This window comes from Neolamprologus multifasciatus, chromosome 20 (assembly GCF_963576455.1).
Source record: "Neolamprologus multifasciatus chromosome 20, fNeoMul1.2, whole genome shotgun sequence".
In the NCBI taxonomy this organism is placed as follows: domain Eukaryota; kingdom Metazoa; phylum Chordata; class Actinopteri; order Cichliformes; family Cichlidae; genus Neolamprologus; species Neolamprologus multifasciatus.
In genome coordinates this window covers 6,325,066-6,350,425 of record NC_140458.1, presented here as the reverse complement: position 1 = coordinate 6,350,425, position 25,360 = coordinate 6,325,066, and the positions used below count along the sequence as shown (strand labels likewise).

Below are 25,360 nucleotides of genomic sequence, written 5' to 3'. Positions count from 1 at the left end.
CTTCTCGGATGAGAGGTGAAACATCTTCAAGCAACTTAAAGAAGTCCAGACGCTTTTCTTTCCAACCTACTTAGACAAATGATCTTAAATACACCGCCAGTACAGTGAAAACATACATGGACAGAAAAGCTTACACACTATCAGTCATGTATTGACCTCGCCAGAGACCTGTGGGATCATTTTGACAGAGAACAAAACAAAAGCAGCCAACACCCAAATAAGAGCTTTGAATAACTATTCCTGAATACTAAAAGAATGCTGTTTAAATGAGTTCAGGCTATGTTGAAGAATCAATGTCGTCATACCAAATATTGACTTCCAATCAATCTCTGTTTTTACCTTACACGCTATATTTACACAGACGATTGCGCATGTTTTCCTAAATCTATTTAGGAATTTTAGGGCCTATTTCCCATTTTCTTAGCAAAGTATAAAGAAATGAGGTGGCTCAAGACTTTTGCACAGCGACGTAGAACTAAATTCTGTTTACAATATATATAAATTTTAAATCCTGGTTTAAGCGAGGCACTCTTCACCTATGAACTCCTGTGGAGAAAGTTCATTAACAGCCAGAGCAGCGCCCGTGTGAAGGTGTTCATTATTCATTTTGTTGTTGCTGCTGCAACAACAAACAATTTGGCAACAGCTTTCCTTCAGAAAACAAAGCTTCACATTTGTTTCAGACTCTGTAGTTTGTACTGCTTGAATCCCTCAGACCTACTTTCTCTCCTCTGACTGTTTCCACAGGAGGCGGCATTGTTACAGAGGTTTGTCCACTGGATCACGGTGACTTCCTCCGTGTTTGTGCGCTGCGGTGACATGGTGTAAATCCATTTAAAATGTTAGCAGAGGCACATGCTGTGAAAATTTGTTTTGTGGTGCCATGTTGGACCGCAGTTCTATTTTGGGAAAGTTGAGTCTGAGTACGCCGCCTGTTTAATTGGCAGCAGAGGGAATAAAACAAATTCGCATTGGACCAAAAGTAAACTTGTCCAGGGTCACATCTCGGCGGCTTCTGTGTACCTGCCTAAAACTTTAAAGCTGCATTAATCAATACTTTATGTTAATACTGGATCAAATGACTTTCTAATGTGAAACGTGTCACTTATATCAGAAACCTTCTGAGAATTATCTCCACAGGTTTTAAGGGCTTACATTGCGAGGAAAATGAGATGTGTGAGATCAGAGTAACAAGGGAGAGTACAGGTGTGTTTTAGATCAGGATGGAAGCTATAATTATGTGCAAGCCTTTCTTATCAAGAGATTAAAAACTGTCTGCTGGCATACTAATCTGATAACCCATCCCCCTTTTGCCCGACAACTTAGCCCCTGGGGACTGTGGCCAATGTTCGGGCTTCCAGTGCTGCCAGTGGATAGATTAAGACTTCCGGTTCTGAGTCATGGTTTATGAAAGCACAAACATTTTTTTTAAAGCTCATAGAAAAGGTGGTTCTAAGAAACTGAGAGACTCTGTGTTGGCATATAGTAGACACTCCAACACGTTCTCACTACCAAAGCATAACATTTTATGCTAGGTGACAAATCGTCGATATATTACGCTTCCGGGGACCCAACACATCCCTATATTACGAGATCAGAAAAATGAGGAAACATGCAAACACTATCTAACGTCATTAAAGTGTTGGTTAAGGCTAGGGATATGGTTAAAGTTAGGGTTGGAATACACGTGATTAACCATGGGAGTGTCATTCTACTGGATTTCATCCATAACCCGACGCGTAGCATAAGAATGCGGCCGCGTCCACCTTTTGTGTTCCTCAGAAACGCCGCGGGACTTGACAAATCGCCATTATTTTACGCCTCTGGACACTCTGAGCTGAACACTCACAAAGTATACCTAAAGTTTAGCCTGAATTATTGTCGGTCTTTCAGCAATGAAATCTTGTTGACTTCAATAAGACTTCAGACCAGTGATTGACAACGTGAACCTATTAGAGAAGCCTTACTGTTGTCACAAAGTGAGAAGCAGGGTCATTTTGTCATAGACTTCAATCGTGCAATGTCATTTAGTTTGTTTCTTGGGTTATTTAAGCATTTACTCTGTAAGTCATAACACACACACATCCAACATGATGGGGCTTTAACAGCTAAGTGCAATATAGTTTTTTAAAGAATTTCTGCTACCTAAATACACCTGAAAGAAAGGTTAACATTAAAAAAAAACACAGAAACTAGGTCTGTGCAAATGGTAATAACAATAATTTCACTGTGGTGTTAAAAGGTTCTTGTTCTGCACCAAGAGGGACAAAAACTGCGATTATAGGGTTGGGTTTTTATAATGATTAAGCAGCAGGCATCGCTGCTGATCAAAGTTATTTTTACACAAAAATTGTTGTGTCCAATGAAAGCACACGAGGCAGGCACTCTTGAGTCACACGGCCTAAACAAATGCCTGCTAATGATCGAGAGGTACATGCCGTGCATTTAATCACACTTTGATAACAATAAGTGGTTTGAGAGTTGTTGTTTTTTTCTGCATGTTAAAAAAAAACCCACACACCTGAAAATCCAGGTTGATAATAGCATCCCACTTCTCCACGAAGGAGCAACCTGAAGACATTTTGCTGCTACCTTTTAAGTTTACAAGGTTCAAGACTCAAAAGAGCACTGAATAGTGTGTCTGGCTGATATTGATTTGGAGACATATACTCCTGAATTGTTGATACAACCCCAGAAAAATATCCTTAGACAAAAGTTAAAAGATCGCTGACAGACCCAGGCGGCCTCTGTTAGTGACTGACAGCTCAGATCCCTGATCGCCTCTGGCCTGCTCTCTATTTTATTACTTTGAAAAGTGACATATTTATTGTTAGGTTTTGTATTGTTGATTGTCATTTATGCTTAGAAATATCTACTTATATATGCTTAGAGTTTTATAATTAGTTTTAGATTGGTAGAGGTTTGATCCTTGATAGTCTGCAAACTTTGTGTGCATTCCAGAGCACATCCTGGGAGCATGGGTGAAGGCATACCTTCTCTTATTGTTTTATGGTAGGATAAACGTAGCTATATCTGTTTTAGGCTAAGTGCCTTTTGTTTAGATGACCTGCTGGACTTCCAGACCAGCAGGTTTATGGAAGTCATTTATGGGGTCACACTCTGACCCCACACACACACACACATACACATACTTACACAACGCACAGGCAAGGTACTCTTTGTTTGTGTGTAGACGTCATATGTTAATGAACCTATGCATATTCATGTAACCTCAATAAAAGAGCAGTGTTACGGGGGAGCGAACGAGAGCAACTGGGGTCAAGCGAAGGAACGGCGTTTGTCCGGTTCTCTCCCGTGCATGAGAAACATGAAGAACTTTGCCTACTCGTGTATTGCTTTGCTGTGTAATTATATTGTCTTCAACGTTCCAGCAAATAGGTTTAAGCTACAAACCTATCATTTATGCTTAATTAGTTTTATATTATATGCAATGACAAATGAACATGAACTTTTCTGAAGAGCAACAAAGTGGTTCCTTGTGTGCGACAGGGCTGTTCAGAAGTGTCAATACAGTAGCTTAAATTCAGAGTACATTCACTCCTTTTAACGACTAATTAAGTTCCTTAGAGACATTTTTAAAGACCCACGGGTGGGACTTTGTTTTAAATTTATTTTTCCATGTCTGATAATGTAACAATTTAAGTCCCCTATAGACAGCACTTGTTAAAAAGGAAACAATTGCTGTAAGGGACAGGTAAAATATTAATGTGATTTAACCCTATAATACCATTTCTATCATATTTGCTACATGAGTTTCTGAGACCTCTATCTCATCAACAATATATATACTTGCCATAATTTCAAAATGTTATGGACAAAACTCTTTTTTGGCCTAAAATTAACATTGTTGTTAAGAAAAAATTGCCAAAAACACCCAATGTATCAAATGCGATACAAAAAAATGACGAAACGTTTCTCCCATTGAAAACGCTACATCCAGATGAACAGAATCAACCTTTTGGGATTTACTTACCTGGATGATTGAGCATGCATAAAGACAAGGGTTAATAAACATCTCAGTTACAAAAAATCTGATTTTTTGATGGCTCGGTCTTACAGGGTTTAGCCTTTGTAGAGACATCTTCTCATCTTTAGGGTGAGTTTAGTTGCACCGTGGTCTGCTGAAACTCATGAAAAGTGTTTTAGATTCGTCAGGTTTTTCTAACACTGAATTACTAAAGTTCATCTCTGCCTGACACTGATTTACAACATGACACTTTTGAGATAATGTTATGTGTGCTCCATTGTGAAGGGCTTTTCACAGCAGGAGCACGGCCGTCACTACTGATAGGAACAGCAAGGTCAGACCCAGGTACTCTAATAGCTGCTGGTGATCCCCCCCCTCCAAACATGACGAAGGCTGTATACAGTTATTTCCGAAAAATTGATTCTTTTTCCACAACATTTACACATTCAAATGCTTCTTCAATCAAATGTACAATTATGTCCCAGCGAACAAAGAAAGGGCCTTGAGTCTCTTGACCTTGGAGGTCTTGGTTTTGTTCCGCTGGCAGAGACACTTGAAAAGATTTCTCGTGGATATCCAACAAAATATACAATAATTCATTTTCTCGAAAATAATTTAGAAATCATCGTGGCGAGAAAGTGAAAGAAGGATTATGAGAGCAATCATGAGTTCCACTTCTCATAAAAAGAAAAATTCTAATTCAAATAATTCACACTGGAGAGGTGACACAGACGTTTCGAACACAAATCTCTGAGAGAACAGCCACACAGTCACTTGTGTACACAGCCTGCGCAAAGATAGCTTCAGCTTTAAGCTCGGTGACTGGATGTTTACGTGAAGGCTTTACCTTTGGCTTTTTATTTAAAGAAGTAGATATATTCTGTGATCATTTAACCAGGAGACTTTTCATGCCGATCCAAACTATCAAAGTGATCCAACTGTGAGTCATGTGGCATTGCAAGAAAGAAACATATTGAACATTTACTTCTAGATACAGGCCCACTCAAAGTCACTCAAGTTACCTGACAGTGTTAACCTATGTGGGAATGGAGAGTGCAAACTAGAGGAAGCTACTGTAACTCGTTAACTGTGTGTCACCGACATTTTTGTTTCACAATGTGTAAACAGCTTCATAAACAGGGGGCGCTTTGAGGACACTTATGAGACAATAACACATCGGCTTATTTTTAATAAACTGTGTGAACTCGAAATTCCATTAACAAACAAGCCAACAGGTCTCTTTTAGTAAGCAGCCAATAAAATCATTAGCCCAGAGAGGTTTTCTTTTTTGTTTGTTTGCTTTTTTATGTCCTTTGCATAAATTCTTAATGGAATAAAAAGGAGGCGGATATCGATAGGATTTTATTGATGCCAATGCCATTATTCGTTTCAATCCTTTATTAAGAATTGAAAAGGGAGAGCATACAAGGCTTTCTGCAGAAACATCACTGCTGTTTCAGAACTACAGTCATTTATAAACACAGTTCCCAATTTTTAGAGGTTCTAGTAAATGCAGTTTCTTTCTTCGCCGCAGCAGATCAGCTGACTCCATCTGACCTCATCCTCCTTTTGTCATACCAACCGTCTGTGTGTCCTCCTGCACTACATCTTCTGTGTAATCTGCCTTTATCTAATCATCCTTTATCTAATATATGCGCTGCCCATCTCAGCTTTTCCTTTAACTTTGTTTCCAAACTGCTTAACCTGAGCTGACCCTCTGACATACTCATTTCCAATCCTGTTCATCCACTGGTCATTCCCAATGAAAATCTTATGTTAACCCTTTAAAACTTGAACCATGGAATAACTGCCAGAAATCTTTAATTTTTTCATAATGGAGTGTTTGTTGAACCTTTAGACAAAATATATCAAATTTTAATCTGCATATATGAGTTTTAATTTGTATCACATTTGCTACATTAACCATATTTAAGCAATTTAGCTATTAAAAATATGTCAAATTTATATCATTTTTTGATGATGCAGAAGTCTCAAAAACTGCATCAAAACTGTATCAAATACGATATGCTTGGCTTTAAAGGGTTAATCCGCTTGAATTAAAAATGAGAGTATGCACTTTCATCACGTCTTTATTTTTTGACAACAAAATAGAGACCTATTACTTTAAATTAAAATTACATAAAGATTAAATTAAATTTTTCAAAAAATATGGCACCTAGGCAGCTGATCCGTCTCTGACATTCAGTATTTGTATTTTTATTAATAATAGTTTGGGGAGAAAGTAGCATGAAATGAGATTTTTACAACATTCACATGCACAGATGTACTTTGAATATTTAGCTCACTGAAGCTTGACTATACACAGCACATTCTCTGACTTTATGCTGATCATTTGTATCTGCAGTTGCTTTTTTCATAATCTCTATAAAAAGACATCTGCATACGAATATTTAGAACTGAGCAAGGGAGTACAGAAAGTTTTCTGGTTTCTGTTTATACTCTGAGCTGACCAAACATGTTTAAGAAGGCTTGTAACAGGGCGGCCCTTAGCGGCTGGAAGATGGACCAAGGCAAGTGTAGTGGAACAAAAAGGCATTTATTTCCTTTACAGCGCTCCTTACAACAATTAACTCGTCGAGCTTCTTCACAGCACAAAATTCCCCTCTAATGGCAACTGGCAGCCTTAAATATTTTCAGCTGTCACAGATTAACCATTATTCCACTCTCAGGTAAATTCTTAAATCCCAACCTTCCACCACAGTATACAATATATCAATAAGAATAAATACATTTCACATTTTCATATCAATAAATAGTTTACATTTTAATGTTACACCAAACCCAGTATTATAAAAACCCAGAAACCCAAGCACAACAAGATTCACCACACTCTCTTTACCAATGGTCTCTGGACCCCCGGGGAAACATTTGCCCAAACACCTTGAAGAGGACACAGGCAAGAAAGGTGAGTAATCATCATCTTACAAACACTTATTTGCACCACTTTTATTCCTAGATTTCACACGCACATTTGCATTAGTTTTCCTTACTAATAAACCTTAATCACAATCTCAATCACCATTCTTTTCTTCTCACAGACAACCACCACATTCCTTGATGAGGAGCAGCTGTGCAAGATCTGAAATAAGGCTACCAACTGATTTTAAAATTCCCAATAAATAGTCAATAAATATTGAAACTTCTTGTGTGCAAATCCATGCTTAAAGTGCAATGCTAAATAAAGTGCTTGATAAGGTGCTTTTAATAAAGTGAAAGGTGTGCTCTAAAGTGCTATACAGATCATATAATATAAATAAATATAGTAAGGTAGTCCTGTTCCTTACAAGGCTAATGAAGCTTTATTTTAATAAGTGCTTTTTTCATAATGCATCTACATTTGTTAACAGTGACTGTTGGTTAAAACACAAATCATTTGCCCAAATATCCTGCTGATAGACCGGAAGCCCTGAAATATTGGACAATGCCTCCAGAGACCAAACGATGTTTTCTTCATAATATGATACACTGGAGTTGTATTTCACAGCTCATTATTAAAATTTTCATCGTGCTAAAGTAACCCGAAGCTCCTTTTAGTTCATAAATTCACTTCAGGTATTAATGGCTAAAGTTGGAGTCTCGGTCTGTCAACAGAAAATCTGGACAACTTTGCTGCCTAGTGAAAAATTTCAAAGGAAAGTGGTTCTTAGCACATTACAAGCCATCCTCTCACAGCTCTGCAAACTCTATTGCCATGGAAACATATTGACATGCACGACATTTGGCACGCAACCATTTGTCAGAGCTTGGTGATGACACAAATCTCACACAATGGCAGCTACTACTCAGGTTAGGGTAGTGATGTCCTCAGGTTGTCAAATGGACTGATGCCCCAAATGCCTGACAGGTAAAGACAGATTCATCTGCATTCACAGATCTACAGCTTTCAGTCCAGACAGCAAATATTTCAGTCCATTTTCAGATTTAAAAAAGAAACACAGACTGTGTCACCATGCTCTTTTGACAAAACCAGATCATATTTTTTTCCATTTGTTCCATCGGCAGAACAAATATTATGAATATCTGCTTTTTTCCATGTGCATTGCACCTGAAATCTGTTAATGACAAGTTCTCAGCATGTTCTGTTTTTAAGCATCATTAATATGTTAAACACTTGTCACCATATTGTCTATTAGAGCGGGCTGATTTGTGTCAGGGTTCAGCTCCATTTGGTTGTTGGATGCTTGCTTGATTTTACCATTTAATCATTTTTAACAGTGCAACCTTGTGATCTCTCGTTGTTCAGCCACAAAGATCAAAAAGCGGCTTTCATAAGCGAGGATTTAATGATAAAGCAAATGAAAGCCTAACACCAAGTGTGCTTTTTAGAATTCAGGCTTATTTTAGTTTAACGGCACTGTCTACAGCTTTCACTATCTAGCAATTGCACTGTGGTATATTGCAAGGCTACAGTCTGTAATGGTCTCAACTGATTCATTTTCTGTATAGTACTTTATCCATGTAGCTAAATGAATCAGTTTGCAAAGCCTGACTTGAATTATGAACCCTCTCCTCAGAAAAATTAGAAACGAACTGAAACTCTAAGCTATTTATTGTTGACTTTTAAGGTGCAGCAAGCTCAATTAAAACTGAAGGAGACAGGCCATGTAACACTTTGTAAGTCAGAGGAAGGACGTTAAAATTGATCTGCTTTTTTATGGAGAGCATATAGTGACACAAGGACAGAGGTGACATGCTCACATCTCTAATCTCTTGTCAATATTCTCTCAGGACACTTTGGGTGTCTTGTTGATTTAATGCAGCATACAAAGACAGACAAGTACAATTTTACATCAGATGATGATGAGTGATAAATGTATGAAGCCCAAATCCTGTTATACCAAATCAAAACAGCCATTCAGCTCACAAGAGATGCAGGTGAAATTAGTGAAATTAAAGTCACTTAGAGGTCTGTAAGTAGGTGTGGAATGTTTTTGCGTGTTGAATTTTTTAAATATATATATATATATTTTTTTTATTTTAAAGCTGCAAGTAGTGAAGACAAGAACAACATAAAAGTCCCATCGATGACTTATGTGAAAGATCATAGTACCATGAGTCAAATTCAGCCCACCTGTGCAATGAGATTATGATGAGTCACCACATTACAGTGAAACCTGCAGCTGGAGTGGACAGAAAGATACCAGGGAAGTGAAACTCCTGCTTGGTGACAGATGCAGCGATGTACTTCCATCACAGAGTAATTTAAAACTGTGAAATCATCAGAAATATGTTTGGGGATAATTATTTAAGGAGTTTGTTTCTGGATCAGAGGAAAGGACCGGAGGAACTATCAATATATGTTCAGTGTCTGATCAATTTTCATCATTAATGCAGTCATTTCTTGAATGTATACTTTGCTTTGCGGTTATTTAATGAGGAAATAGAGGAATGAAAGCTTTAGGGAATTTACGCAGCGACCGTTAATTATAACTTCTAGCACACGTGCGTGCGTAAAGTGGATGGCTGGGCGCGCACACAAGCAGCATATCACTGCGGGAGCAGATATTGTCAGACGCGTTATTTGGAGTGGGAGTGAAGGCTATGGACGATTTATCGACTGATCCCGTCACGCACTGGATGGTCTACTTTTTTCTGATCCACGAGCTTTTAATAAAGTCTATCTGAAAATGAGACGCATAGAAAACAATCGGTGATTTTCGTGTTTTTCAGGGTTTTTTTGTGGGGGAAGATTTAGACTTTAAAGGGATTCTGCTTTTTTGTTTGTGTTTCACTTGGATATGGCATATCTTTGGATCCAGTAAGCGAATTTTACAGCGTCAGACGCGTCTGCAGCGGGGGAGAGCAGTGGAGGGACACGGAAACTTGTGTGGTGCAGGAGACGGTCTCTGAATCTGCGCTGCCACAGTTGTCACAGACAGAGAAGAGCCATGGTTACTTCACTCCTACTGATGCTCAGCTGGACTGTGATCTCTGAGGTTGTGAGAGCTCAGAATGACACGGAACCGATCGTCCTGGAGGGCAAATGTCTCGTGGTCTGCGACTCTAATCCGACAACGGACTGGAAGGCTTCATCCTCTCCGCTCGGCATCTCGGTGCGCGCCGCCAACTCCAAGGTGGCTTTCTCTGCAGTCCGGAGCAACAACCACGAACCGTCGGAAATGAGCAACAAAACAAGAATAATCTACTTCGACCAGGTTAGGACCGTTTTTTTGTTTTTATTTTTTTAATGAACAACACTAATGACAAAAGTGGTTAAATATATATTAATAGCACTTTCCAAATCTTTCCTGTCTTTCCCATAAAATTTCCCAATGAACGAAGGTACTTGGGTCTATTGTTTTAGTACAAATATTTATCTTTAAGCCCAGTTTTGACTTTGACAGAACATGTTTACAGCTTTAAGTATAGCTGCAGCTCAGTTTAGTTTGAAGCTGGTTTCTGTTGGCATCGGTTGGCATGTGGACACCGTTCAAGTGCACATAATCACACGCGAGCAGGTTTGAAAGTGACTGGATTATGTTTGAGGGCGGGCATCCTGCAGAGCCTGAACACGCACCCATCATTTTGCCTCGAGCTACCCCCGCCACGCACGCGCGCACTCGACTACGCGCGCCATCCACACACATTCACCTACATAAATACACCCAAACAAATCAAGCAGCAGCGAAAACAACAAGAACTCGATTAGTCATGCATCGGTGGGCAGTGTAAGGTGTTGGTAACCATATCACACAACTGATCCTCTGCCCTCTCATTTACATGACATTACATAACGTGATCTTTTGGTGTCATACTGCACTACCAGAGATATGATTGGTGTGGATCATGCATGCTGTTGCCATGAAAGCAACCCATGTCAAAGGTCCTGGCTGAGTCTGTATTGGTCTTAACAGGTGGAATTCAAGTGTATGAGATTCTGCAGGAGCCTTTCATGCCTACAGCGATAACCCAGTCAAGTTCACATTCCATATTATTTTAAATATTCTATGTTTATATGACTGTAGGATGAAAATATCTCCTTCATATACCAGTGTGTTCATTTTGAATTGTTTTTAACATACAGAAGTAGTCAATGTTATTTCTACTGTATGTATCATATTAGAAGTAGTTTCTCAGTCACTTTAAACCTGAACAAAAGAAATTCTCTTGTTTTTGTTGCTGCAAAGTGGAATTAATCTATAAAATCTGTTGTTGGGTCCCAGCTATCATCTAGTTTACGCATCACTTGTTTTTTTGTGGAGTTGGAAATTCACTTGCTAGGTTTAGGTCTCTCGAGAAGGAAGCCTGGATTAAATGTTTTTTGAAGTGTGTCACACTCACTTTGTGTCTGATCAGGAAAGCGACCTGGTAGCCACAACAGTGAAGTGCGCTTGGCTGATGTCCTATTTAAATATTTAATCCCAAAGCCCATGTGAAATTAAAACCTGTATTGAAGAGCTGAGTATATAAACACCTTTGTCGCATTCTTTGTTCCCCCCCCCCCCTCCCCCCCCCCCCTCCTTTCACAGGTTCTTGTGAATATAGGAAACTACTTCACATTTGAATCAGTATTTCTGTCCCCGAGGAAAGGAGTCTACAGTTTTAACTTCCACGTGATTAAAGTGTACCAGAGCCAAACCATACAGGTATCACTTTATGTTCATTTTACACATCTGTGCAGTTGACTCAGTTGTAAAACCCCATTTCAGTGTCTGGCTGGGACAAAATATCTTTCTCTGGGACAATAAAGAAATTATTTGCGCAGGTAAGCACACCTTACTTCTGGAAAAGGGAAAACAATGAATTGCATTATTATTCCAATTTATTATTTGGACACTACCACTGACTCCAAATCCCCTCACACAAAATCTCAATAGAAAAGCACTGGCACCAACTAATACTACGGACAACTACTAATGAAGGCAAGGTGGACCTAAAATTCAGCTTCATTCTTTACCCAGAATATTTTAAGATAATTATTTCTATTTACTTATTTATTTAATAGATTTCTGCATGTAATCTGCAATAGAAAACATTCAGCGACATTTGAAAAAAAAAAAGCTGTCTCATTATCAAAAATCATTGATTGGATTAATTGTTTTATTCCATGAATCACCACCACCGCATTTCCACACCCACACACATTAAACAAAAAGCACAAACACCTCATACTGATATAACTTGAAAAAATGTGTTAGGTTAAAGGTTTGAATAAACCTGCTCGACGCCAAGGTTATATTTTCAGTGACTAACTAACAAGAATTTCATTTGAATTTAAAATGACCACGTTGAAATATAATGGCTTACAATACAATTACCTCTGCAAATATTTAATTGTACAAACGCCAAAGTTCATCCGCCTTGAAAAGAATATTAATGGGAAAAAAAATGAACTAGGAAGGTAACGCACAGTTGGTAATATGCATCATTGCTGCTCTTGGTTTTCTCAGATACATGTGCTACATTCCCATGTCAGTGCATTTGTTTCATTAGTATCATGAGCCTTTGTATTGCCTCAGTTTGAAGCTTCTTAATAAGTAATTTGCTGTCAAATTCTGATTTTAGGTTAATCTGGATCACACTGTCTCACCTAATGATTCCTCCATTAAAGTATTATGATGGAGAGAGATTTTATCCCCATCAGCACACATGATTTTCTTTGGTGCGATAACAATTTTGCTTTTTTGGAGGATTCTGATAGGCAAAATTCATGTGTCTATGAGCACATCTGTAACCAATTCGCTTGATGTTATATTCCACAATCAGCTTTAAGTGGCATTATTAAAAACTGGAAGCATTTAGGAATCACAGCAAACCATTTAAATGGTGCCTAAAAGCCACCAACACACTGACTCAGTAACTGCAGAGTTTCAAACCTCGTCTGGCATTAAAATCTGCCGGGAGCTTCGTGGCATGGGTTTCCAGGGCTGAGCCGCTCCTGTAGGTGTAATATGCAGGTAGCCCTCTAATCTCACTAATCAGCATACATCTGCCATAATTAGCATCTTCATATTTAAAGACGATAGACCACAGACAATCAGTGACATTCAGTGGCATTGAGTGATAATTGGTGAAAGAACTGCTGTCAGTGCAAAGCAGACCAGTCCCGAGCTAAACTCTAGAAGAAAGTCAGCTTTTGAATAAAGTTAACTTTATTTAACTTTGCAACAGTTCCTCGATGGTTGCAGCAACTACCATTAACACAAAAATGATACTCCGATTGACACATGACGGGGTGCTAAAAACATTAGAGGATAAAGCGATCCAAAAGGCGAAGTGCTCCTAAAGTCAATTTTGCACTGTTTGTTAGCCACTGTAGCCACCTTATAAAACACATGCAGATATAATCTCATGTACATCTCAATGTTGCCTTTAAAAAAACTCACTGCTCCAAAAGGGGTTAAAAAAAAAAGGGAGAAAATACTTTATATTCCTCCCTCTTCCACTCTGTACACAGTAAGTGCACTTAAGTGTTTGTATAGTGGGTTTAACATTAATGTCTCCATGTAAGAGGTCAAGTGACATAATTACAAATAAGAAATAAACTATGCTGACCCACATCTTAGATTACGTTTTTCCTGCTGTACTCTTGCTAATTGTTACTTCTGTTGGATCATCCAGGTGAACTTGATGTTGAATGGGAAACCAGTCATCTCTGCCTTTGCGGGTGACAAAGATGTAACTCGCGAGGCAGCCACTAATGGAGTTCTGCTGTATCTTGAAAAAGAGGACAAAGTCTACCTTAAGCTGGAGAAAGGAAACCTAGTCGGTGGATGGCAATACTCAACGTTTTCTGGCTTTCTTGTGTTCCCTCTGTAAAAAAGAAAAAGAAAAGAAAAAAGAAAAAAAAAGAAAAGAAGATTGTAAGCTTACTGACTTCTTCATAATGTGTTGTCACAGTATAATCAAAACATTGCTGCTGCATCAGTTGGATCTTGCCAAAATGTTGAAAAATGATAGATGGAAATGGATCCCAACATAGAGAGGAAAATAAGACTTTGGAAATGGTTCACGTTCGCTGGAAGTGCTGTGTCCCCATCCAGATGAAAGAGAGACTTGAAATGTTCCCTATCGCTACTGTATGTTCCTGTCACTCAAGCAGCCTCAGAGAGGAACACTAAAACATCTCAAAAGTACTTTTCAGACTTTCACTTGTCGGAATATGTTTAGCATACTGATGTTTTTTCCCATGACAACGGTTGCATTCAAAGACATCTGCCTTTTGAGAGTAAACCGTATGCCTGTTACCTGTGTAGCTTGTCATCAACCAAGTATTTGTATTGCTAAATAATGGGGAATGTCTTTTCTGGAGCTAATTGTTCCAGGATATGTGAGGGATAGCAGTAATGTAGGTCACCGATTGCCTAAAACAATGCTATTGGAAATTCCTTAATCAAACAAAGTAATTTAAAATTGATTAAAAAATGCTGAAGTGGCCACAAGCCACATCACCTCGTCGGCTTAACCTTCAGATTTTTACTAAACGAGGCCCACGAACACAGAAAATTACCACAAAGGGCTTTAAATTACCATGAAGATAAAAAGATCAAATGATCCACAAAGACATGCACAAAACCACAGTAGCACAAAAAGATACAAAATGAGCACAAAACGTACAAATAAACAAAAACAAACCGATTGAAAGGACACACAAAGAAAATGTGAGGAGTCTGCTTTCAGTCGGATCTCATTCCTGGCACATTGACGCTCAAGTTGTGAGATAAGTACAGGGTGTTCTTTGGTGTAGTGACGCGTCAGGTCACAGGAGCTTGTTTAAAAGTGAAACCATGATGTTTTTCTATACCTAACCGAGTTTTGGTACCTGAACTTAATCGATCAACAAGCGAAAACAGAATAAAACAAAACTCTTGTTTGGAACACCTTTGTCAGGGAAATATGATTCATGCCAACTGCTTTAATAGGACACTTTCTTCTCCGTGTTCAGTTACGCCGGGCAGTCAGACTTATTTTAGGTAGGAATTTGGCTTTCAACCACAATGAAAGCAAGACAAATCTAATAAAACAATTCTTTTGCATTAATCTTTTTGCTGTGAAGCTCTCGTTTTGTTTGGTGGTATTTTGCTTTTGACCCTCTGTAGAAGCCAAAAGTTTCGTGCTGTTTATTTCAGCACAAGCTTAAATTAAGAAACGAGAGCTTTTAGTCAACAATAGGAAGAAGTAAAAGTCCTTAAAGGTTTCTTTAGGTGAGTCAGCAGAAAGACCATTAATGATTGCTTTCAGCTGCTTTTGTCTCCAAGGCTCTCCCAACCAATCTGCTTTTTGCAGTCTGCAGCCGAGGTGGCGGTTGATTGCTTCAGCTTTCCATCACTCTTCTTGTGATTACCGCGCAGATCTCAGAAGGCGCAGAAATCCTCTGCTGCCTGGGCCTTTTGTTGTGCCCTGTGTGCAACTTCTTATATCTTGTGATGGAAGCTTCTGGCCGGTTGCCTTTACAAGAAAGGCTTCATGGTCAAAAACACTCCCTATCCTGTCCTGTAGGAGATCCTGGTATCCCAAACCAACTCTATGCCTTTATTTTTTGTCTTTTATTTGACTTTTAAATAAATGACTTTTGTTTTTAAGTAAATGTTTGTTAAGTTGACCATGCTGAATAGACAAGATAACATAATAGAATAATCAAGCTGTACAGTTTTGCCTCATCCAATGCGTCAAGGCACCACTGCTAACCCAGAGTTAATGGAGAACCAAAGCAGAGCAAAAAGCAAGAAAGATGGTAGACTTAGATATGTCAGGTGGCCAGAAGCATGACTTTAAATGAGGACTAGTGCTGCTCTCGATTTGCTCAATTGTTCAATTAACTGGCAACTGTGTGCCAAAAAGCTCACGAAATCAACTACGATAACGGCATAGGTCAGTGTTATGTTTACAGTGTGTTCGTTTTTCTGCCCAGAGGGCAAAAAAGAAAAAAATAGAAAAATAGAAGAGAAAAAAAAAGAAATTAGATACTGCAGTAAGGGAAAGATTATGGCTTTGGTCAAATGTGAATAAAGTAAATCGTGCTTCATGTCTCTGTTGCCTTTTTCTATCGTGAACAAAGACCATAATCTCTCCCTGACCTTAACCAAATGCTGAGTGCCTCCACACAACCAAGGAAAGTGTTAAGAATGAATCAGTGGCGACTGCAGATATTGTGCTGTAAGAGCGCATAGTACTCGAAAACAAATATGTTTCTGAACCTGCAGATAATTGGATTTGTGTTAAAATGCACTCGTTCAAATTTCAAAGCGTAAAAAACAAAATTCCTACATGTGCTCTCCTAATAGATCTTACACAAGTCAACTGGTTTATGGACCTTAATAAAGTTTAATGGGCATCTGAGAACCTTAATTAGTTAACATGCTGATAATAAACAGATTCCTGTCACAGTCTGTGAGCATAAGCCGTTTCCACTGGGTGGCCTGGGATAACTGATGAATTAATAAACTCCTTAATTGTTACTCTCCAGCTCAATGTGCGCTTACAGTATATAATGGTTCCCCTCTTCATCTCTACAGTAGTTACAGCCCTTGCTGCAGTGTCTGCTGCTGGTGCAGTGTGCATCTGCACTGTTAAAAATCAATCGTAGGAGAGCCTATTTCCATCATTATTTCGTCCTGAAATGAAAAGCTACACCCTCATCAGCTTGAGCCTCTCTGAAGTGTTCTAGATGTTCACTTTCACTCTTCGAGCGTACGTTTCTGCCTGTTGGTTGTTCACGTATTATTTGTCAGTGATTGATAACTTTCCCTTTCGCTGTCACATTTTGTAACCAGAAAGGGAACATTGAAGAGGACGATTTCTCATCTTTCAGTTAAACCTAAGAATGAAAAAAGCTCAACAAGGCTCCTGAAAATTGACAGTTACAGTTGTGTAACTGTCATGCCGACAGCTGCACAAGAAAATAATGCCGAAATTAATACTGCAAATATATTCACCGAGAGAGTTCTGTTTAAAAGTTTTTTTAAAAGTACAAGACTGGCAGCATTTATTAAATTCCACTATGTATATTTATTTTGCTGAATTGAAATAATATTTCTGGTGTCTAAATTACATTTGTGTTTGCTCACATTGGTGGAATCATAATGACTGTGGAAGCTGGACTGTGCCCCTGAAACGCTTAAAGCTTCAGTTGGTGATAATTTTACTCCTTAATTTTGTATTTGAACATATAAATGTAAATCTATGGGTTCAAAAGTTTTATCCTGATCATCATTTTTTTTAATCAATGTATTAATTGTATACATTAATGTATAATTAATGTATTGACGAATCTGCCGTTAAATAACAAATAAAAATTGTGGTTTTTTTTTAAAAGTCGTAGCATTATTACGTTTTTTTTCCCCAAAAAACTGGAAAAATCTGAGTTTATGCTGCTGTTGCTTGTGATGGAGTTCTGCTTTAAGAAGTCCAAATCTATGGATGCGATGGAAACACACATAAGATAAGAACAGTAATACACTCACTGTGTATAAAAGATGTGATATTGCCAATTTGTTTGTGAAGTGGGAAGATGAGCAGGTCACGTTTATAATTTTTACTTCTGGAAACCTGACGAATTGCGCTGACAGAGAAACTAAGGCACTCTGTATGCTCATAGGCATATGATTTATCATAATGTAAAAAATATAAAACTTCCTGTTGTATTCATATGAGTTGAAACTAATGAGCCCATAAACCCATCAGGAAGGTGTACGGTGGCAGCGAGAGCTCTTTGCCATAGACTTCTATACAACCTGGTTGTTCTTTTGCAGTGACAAGAATCACCCCTATCTCACCATTACAAAGGCTGCAGGCTTAAGACACAACTACACTGGTTTCACTTTTCAACCATGAGCTATGTCCATCATTTATAAACAGTATATGTGAAATAAGTATAAAAGAAACCTCATGTCAATTTTCGATAAGCTTTTAACATCTGTCCACAGAGTCACGAAGGAAATTGAGCTTATCCCAGCTGTTGAGCTGTTGCTAGTGAGAGGCAGGGTACAACACGAACAAGTCACCACCCTACAGCCAATTGAAAATAACCTAAGTTATTCTAAATTTCCTCACAGTCTTTGAACTGTGAGAGGAAGCCAGAGGTCCAGCAGGCGCAGGTAGAACTTGCAAACTCCAGAAAAGCCCCAGACCATGTTCAATCCCAGGACTTTCCTGCTATAAGGTAACACTGCTAACCACCACACCACCATGCTGCTCACACAATAATGAATAAAAAACTGCACGCATTAAATTTCTGAATTTTCATGAATTTTTATCTAACATTTGCCAGACTCCATAAATACAGCACTGTGTGCAATTACTTATTTAGTTTACATGTTTATTTCAGTATGGTATAATAGACTCATTCTCATATGACCCATTAGATTCTGAATTCCCATTCCCATGAAAATTTTCACCATCTTCATCTTGATATTTTTTTAAGGAGTGGGTTTAACTGTGAAAACTGCATACTTATTGGTTAATGACTTGTCAGTCACACTGGTGGCCATTAAACATGAACGCAGGGTTAAAGAACTTTTTCACTGGCTACACGTAAAACCACAAAGCTAAATTCATCCTTACTTTTACAAAACTAAACTATCTCAGTATATTTAAGTACATTCCATAGATCAGGGGTGGGCAATTCCAGGCCCTGAGGGCCGGTGTCCTGCAGGTTTTAGATCTCACCCTGGATCAACACACCTGAATCACATGATTAGTTCATTACCAGGCCTCTGGAGAACTTCAAGACATGTTGGCTGTATCCCAATTCAGGGTCTGCAGCCTTAAAGTACGCAGCCTCAATGGTCCTCAAGGGCCGCGTACTCAAAGACCGCTAAGGCTGGAAGTGCGAGGCATGTGAAATGGGACGGTCTAGCCTCCGTCGCGCTGCCCAGGTTGCCTAGCAACCATGATACTAACAGCTGGAAACGTTTCATACAGCTTTGTTTGACAGAAATGAAGGAGAAAATCTTTTGATCATTTGTTTGTTTGTTTCTACATGAGCTTTGATCATTCTCTGTAAGATTAAGCTCAGCTATTGAACGGCGTATATTTTAAAGTAAAGGCTTTAAAACCAAGTTAGTACAAACGTCACTAATGTCACATAACTTTGCATGTGGACAACAGTAATGTTTTAATGTTCCTCATTATTAAACATTTGCACATAAATAAGTGACATAATATTCAGTACTTAAAGTTTACTCTTCGGCCGCTCCAATTCTTCGTCTGCGGCAAAATTATCCACACCGACTGCCGCGCTATGAATTGTGGGATATGTTGGGCCACGAAGTCTACACCGCCACGTCCTTAAAATTCAGGGAAATGAAGGACGCATTTGAGGGCCGCATTTCGAGCAGCCTTTGAATTGGGACAGCCTTCGGCACGCCACTGTGACGTAATTGGCCTTAAAATGCGGCCTTTAAGGCTGCAGACCCTGAATTGGAATACAGCCGTTGAGGAGCTAATTTAGCCATTTAAATCAGCTGTGTTGGTTCAAGGACACATCTAAAACCTGCAGGACACCGGCCCTCGGGGCCTGGAATTGCCTACCCCTGCCATAGATGGTATAATATATAAGTAACGAAAAGGCAGTTGGATGTGGTGTGGTGTTTGGCATCTCACACACTGTGGTTGAAACTAATTTTGTGCCATCTGAAAACTTGAAGGTCATGCTTTCTTTTCCAGGTAAGGCAGGCATGCTAATTTGTGCTGCTTGCATCAAGTCAGATTAGTAAATAGAAATCTCTCTTCATTCTTGTTGCTCTTCAGCAAAAATCTTTTTTCTTCTTATCAAAGGCGGACATTTATTTTGTATCTGCACAGAATTTTCTTGCACGATAACTGTAATTCACATGTGTTTTGAAAGTATTTTACTTTGCCGTTTACCACAAACAGAGCAGTATTGCATTTCTTTTGTTCATTCATTCTCAGCAGAAATAGGCTGTCATGTGAATGAATTGCTAGGTGATGATGGCATTTTCTTCATCCTCTGAAACAAGAAAAGCAAAAATGTTGATTCATGTGCGGTTGCCTTTTCTATAGGCTATAATGGCTTTTCCCTCTCAGAGCCAAATCACACAAAATATGATTAAAATATGATTTTATACATTTCAAAGAACTTAAAACGATGTGAGGTAGGCCAGGGTTATTCACTTCAACCAACGATGTGAAAAAATTGAGCTCAGGAAAATGTCCTAAATCAAAGAGGAATAAAGGAATATTCTAACTCAGGCTCTGTGGAAACTATTAGACTATCTCTGTATAGTCTAATAGTTTCCACATAGCTGTTTTTATAAAATGAAATTTTAGTTTTTTCCGTTTTATTGGATGACAAATGCAGTGTGGCATTTAAAACACAAGGAATGGTGTAAACATGCTATGAAACAACCACAGGGGGTTTAAAATTGTAATTTTTAAGCGATTCTCAAATGACGTGAACAACAGCCTATGAGAGGATGATATTTTGGAAATTAATGACACAGTAGAGACAAAATTTCTTTCAAGTGCAACTTCAGAAGGAACAGGCTGACCTGATGAATTAGACCAAAACAAAGAAGATTATATATCACCACTCCGAGATAACACGCATATTCATTAAATAGCTCTAAGTCAGTAATCTGACATGAGTTACATTGTCAGCCAGTGTTGTTTGGTGCAGGAAAACTGTGCAGCTATATCTCTATGAACAGCAAACCGTTTGAGTTAAAAGAAGATGTGCAAGTCGTGTCATTTGTAATTGTTATGTCGTATGAGTAATTGACAAACACAGGTTTCAGTGGCCTTTTATCTAACGTGCAATTATTTGAAATTCAAGCGGTGGTAAACATGTTGAATCCTGCTCTCTAACGTTTGTGTTATGTGTTGAAACAACAATAATACCTTCTGTTAATGAATCTGATCCCAAAATCATTTGCAGAGAGATTATCTGCCACTGCTGCTTGATTTGTTTCCGACTGTGTTCAGGCTCTAGATTGACTGTTTACTAGATAATAAATATCCTGCTACAGAGTCAATTTTAGGTAAACTGCATATGTCTCGAATTACTTGAATTTCATTAAACAGCAGACAGAAGGGCATCCTGAGAACTTTACACTCCAAATCCACTCCAAATGGTAATTTTATGTTTGTGTAGCTGTGGGACAAAACTGCTGCAGAAAAGAGGATTTAAGGAACACAAGTTGTTGCTTTGCTCAAAGCTATGGTGGCAGGTGTGCTGTGTTGAATCTCAAACCTAATTCTGACCTTTACCGGCATTTCAGAGGACAATATTGAGATGTGATTGAATATACTGTCTCTAAATAGCGTAGCACTTTAAGAAGATTGTTTTCAGCACTTGGGTTTAGATATGCAGAGCACTATTCACTTTGATTGTATCCATTGGGACACATAACCCCTGAACTGAATTATAACTCAGCATTAACCCGAGTAAAACAAAACACGAGCTTCTTCTAAACATAAAAAAATCATCCTCAGTGTGAGAAAAACCTTTACAAAACAGTATTTATATTAGTTTTGCTTTTCAGTACGGGTCTCTTTTCATAGCTTCACACAATAACAAAGAACGGTGCACATTTTAAACATTTCTGTATGCTACTCTAAGATTTCCTTCCTTATTGAGCATCAAAGTAAAGCAAAGTGCAGACATTGCAAAAGACCTTTAGTTCCTTCTTCTATACTGCCCAGCAGATTTTTCTTCTTTTACGTTCTACAAGCATTCAATTGACAGTTTGTTTAATGCTCCTCCTGGACACAGCTTTCACCAGGCATAGAAAACAATGTGTATGGTCTATAACAAGGAGCAGCATATACTTGTTATGTGAGGAGTTTGGAGAGCATATGGGAAAACTGGTTCTTCTATTTTTACGCCCATTTTAGCAGAAGAAAGCATAATTTTCAAATGGCTCAGTCATGGCCCAATTGCATTATTTTATTGATATACAAGTAGCAGTAAGAAAAGTCGACAAATATAGATTTTAGAATTGTGATAGCTACTCTGTCATGTGCTTTATTCAATTGGGACAGCAGTACATTTCTGAGACTAAGGGATATGTTCCCCGCATAAATGAAATAGCATCTTGACCACTGAAAGTACTTTACATTGTAAGCTGCATCATCTGATTCACACTCTGATTCCTTCTGAACATTTTAAACACGAGCCAACTTAGAGTCCCAGTCATGGAGCCGAAGAGGCGAGGACTCATGAAGGCATAGGGATCTTCACTGGCTCCCCGTCAAATACCGTATCGTTTTTAAAATCCTTTTGTATACTCTCAAAATTCTAAATAACATGGCACCTAGTTACCTAACCGACCTCCTGGACTTGTATAGCCCTAAGAAAGCGCTTAGATCCTCTAACCAACTGCTATTAGTGCAACCTAGGCCTCGACTAAAGACCAGAGGGGACCGTGCTTTTGCTATCGCCGCACCCAAACTTTGGAATAATCTTCCACTTGATCTCCGCATGTCAGAATCCATTGAATCATTTAAATCATGCTCTAAAACCCACCTGTTCAATCTAGCCTTTGAAGCTAATTAGTTTGGACTTCCACCCGGTCTGCATTTGTATTCCATAACTGTAATTGTTACTGTAACTATTACTGTATTTTCTTTTCTTTGTCTATTGATGGAATCTGCACTACGGCACTTGTGTGAAGCACTTTGATGTACTGCGGTCTTTTTAAATGTGCTATAGAAATAAATTTTGATTGATTGATTGATAGGAAGAATGTGCAATGTGTACACAGAAAGGCCTTGAAAAGACTGGACCCAGAACCTTCTTGTTGTAAGGTGACAGAGCCGTGCCTCCCAAGCATGTTTTTAAAAACAAAGCACATTCAAATTTTATTTTACTTGACATACTCACACTGTGCTAATGGAAACAATTAGCCTGACCTGTAAAATCAAAAACAATATTCTTACTGGTTACATAACAAACTCATTTTTAGCCTGTGCTCTTTGATGTCATGACTGAGACGCCTCATCAATATTATATAAAGTCATCAAATCAGCGGTTTAAATTTGAAATGTCCACATCTAGTTTTTTAAGAGACTTACATGCTGTTATATAATTGAATTACATGGTAAGGGTCTAAGCAGACAGTCATTTAGCATATTATTGATGCCAGAGACTCAAATGAAATATAGGTAAGTTTCTTTATTGAAGGTGACTTTTCTGTCCTTGAACCTTCAAGACACCGTATGACAGTACAGCGGTATGACGTTAGGCTTAAAACGTGTTACATACATTTACATCCTTGACTGAATCCAAAAAGGACAATCCCAATGGTGTTTTTAAAAAAGTGTTAATTCCTTATAATCTTCTCCTCTCTATGACTGGAGGCATCACTCAGTTCTTGAATAAGTAAACAGCTTTGGAGATAAGACAGCTACGTGCTTCAGGTAGCAAGAGATGAAGATGAGGGTTACATGAGTCATGAGTAGTATCTAAATCTTTGTGCTGTCTGACTCAATTTGAAGGGGGGGTGTATACAATAGCAGGAATAAAGGAACTTGTTAATGCAATCCAATTCAACTGCTCTATAATAAACACTACCATAGAGAAGCTCATTCTTTTGAGAATATAAGAGTAGACATGACCACCTTCGCCTGGATTGTCAACTACCTGACAGACTGTGGGTCGTCTGACTAGCAGAGCTCTGTCTGATTGAGAAAGTGAACAATACAGGAGCTCCACAGAGCACACGGTGTGCTGTGCCCATCCCCGTTCACCTTTTATACCTCAGACTTTTAGTGTTACTCAGGGCCATGCTATTTGCAGAAGGTTCTCTGATGGCTCTTTAGTTGTAAGATGCATAAGTGTGGGAGGGTTCGGAGGTGGAGTACAGGGCACTAGTAGTGGATGATTTTGAGGAGTGGTCTGGGAAAAATCGTCTGCTCTGAACGTGGATAAGACCAGGGAGAGGGTGATTGTCTTCAGAAGGAAAAGGATGTCTACATAGTCTTTGTGTATTCTGGGAGGCGATGTTAATGTGGCGAAGGACTGCAAGTACCTAGGCATCCACTTTAACAACAGATGGAAGTGTAAGAACACCGAAGCTGTGAGGCGGTGGTGTCAAACATATGACCCAGACATCAGAAACAACCCACAAAAAAAGGTTGTATCTGTCCTTGAATGATTTCTTTTTACATTTTTTTAATGAAATGCACTGCTGTTTATTTTGTGGTGAAACTAGTTTCCCTGTGAAAATATCTGAAAAGTTAAAAGTACTTTTCAGGTAGCTTGCCTCCACCAGTGTGTGAATGTGTGCGTGAATGGGTGGATGACTGGGTGTGTAAAGCGCCTTGGGGTCCCTAGGCGGGACTAGTAAACGCGCTATACAAATACAGGCCATTTACCATTTACTAATACACGCCGCTGCTACCCCATTGTTTGGTCTGTGATAATATATCAAGCATAACTCAAGTTTGGTGGATCGAAATTAGATGTTAGTGTCATGACTTGAAATTATATGCTGCCTTTATAAGATGTTATATGTGCGTAAATGCTACAAATGGGTCACTTTAGGCAGTTGCCTGGCAACATGATGACATGATAAAATCTGATACTGATACCTTCAAAATTCTTTTTTTTTTTAATCTAAAGAACAGAGGAGTTTGGTTTTACTGGTCTGGCCCAGTAAAGAAAATGCAGTATAGAAAAGATATCAACTTAAATGAACTTAGTGTGCTATTAACACACCAATTTGCTAAGAAACTGAGATCTACATGTGTAGAAAAATTGTAAAGTGTTTGATTTTGCGTGACCAGCGGAGTTTAACTTCCTGCAGTCATCTGGGGAAGCAGCATCAGAGCCGGCGACACCAACACACTTAAGAAACTGATCAAGAAGGTTGTCTTTTTGATGACTCAAAGCCAGATGCATTTGCAGTTGTGGCGGAGAAGAACACTAACAAGCTGTTATCCGTCGCGGATAATCCTAAAAAACCTTATCCACTGCTTACGGCGAAGCACAGCTCAGTACAGCTAAAGACACATGTCGGACAGAGAATATATAGTACTCGTCAAGCTTATGATGCTATTGTATTTCGTGCACTATTATTTAAGAAAACAAATAGATGGACTACTCATTAAGCCATTTTACTATCTATGCTACAGGTATGTTATTTTATTGGGCCATTTTGCTTTTTCGAGATGCTCTGTTTTGTTAATGGTGTGGTGTTTTCTCTTCAGCTACTGCGACAGAATAATCTCCCAATATGGAGATGCAGAAAGTACGTCTGTGTCACTAAACTGTTTTTTAATGGCGTGCATTATATTGTAGAATTGTTCCTGGAGTCAAAATTACAATCCTCATTGCTTTAAAAGAAATTGAAGAAAATTCAAAGATGAAATGACCTATTCTAAAAGAAAATAAAAGCCTGCAGTTTATCTCTCTGCTCAAAAATCAGCTGCAGCCAGCCAGCCTTCCAA

At 38.6% G+C, this 25,360-nt stretch overlaps 1 protein-coding gene across 1 annotated transcript; it reads left to right on the top strand.

Annotated features, from left to right (window-relative positions):
• Nucleotides 1-9,116: 9,116 nt before the first annotated feature.
• On the top strand, nucleotides 9,117-15,908 carry cbln4 (cerebellin 4 precursor). The gene is made up of 3 exons (XM_085145106.1): nucleotides 9,117-10,164; nucleotides 11,479-11,595; nucleotides 13,571-15,908. The coding sequence occupies exons 1-3, from the start codon at nucleotides 9,898-9,900 to the stop codon at nucleotides 13,766-13,768; spliced, it is 582 nt and encodes a 193-aa protein (XP_085001232.1). The 5' UTR covers nucleotides 9,117-9,897; the 3' UTR covers nucleotides 13,769-15,908.
• The last annotated feature ends 9,452 nt before the right edge of the window (nucleotides 15,909-25,360 follow it).

Coding starts and splice junctions, on each gene's coding strand:
- cbln4 (XM_085145106.1), top strand. CDS start 9,898: ATGGTTACTTCACTCCTACTGATGCTCAGCTGGACTGTGATCTCTGAG. Junction 10,165..11,478: donor GAATAATCTACTTCGACCAG/GTTAGGACCGTT, acceptor CTCCTTTCACAG/GTTCTTGTGAATATAGGAAA. Junction 11,596..13,570: donor ACCAGAGCCAAACCATACAG/GTATCACTTTAT, acceptor TGGATCATCCAG/GTGAACTTGATGTTGAATGG.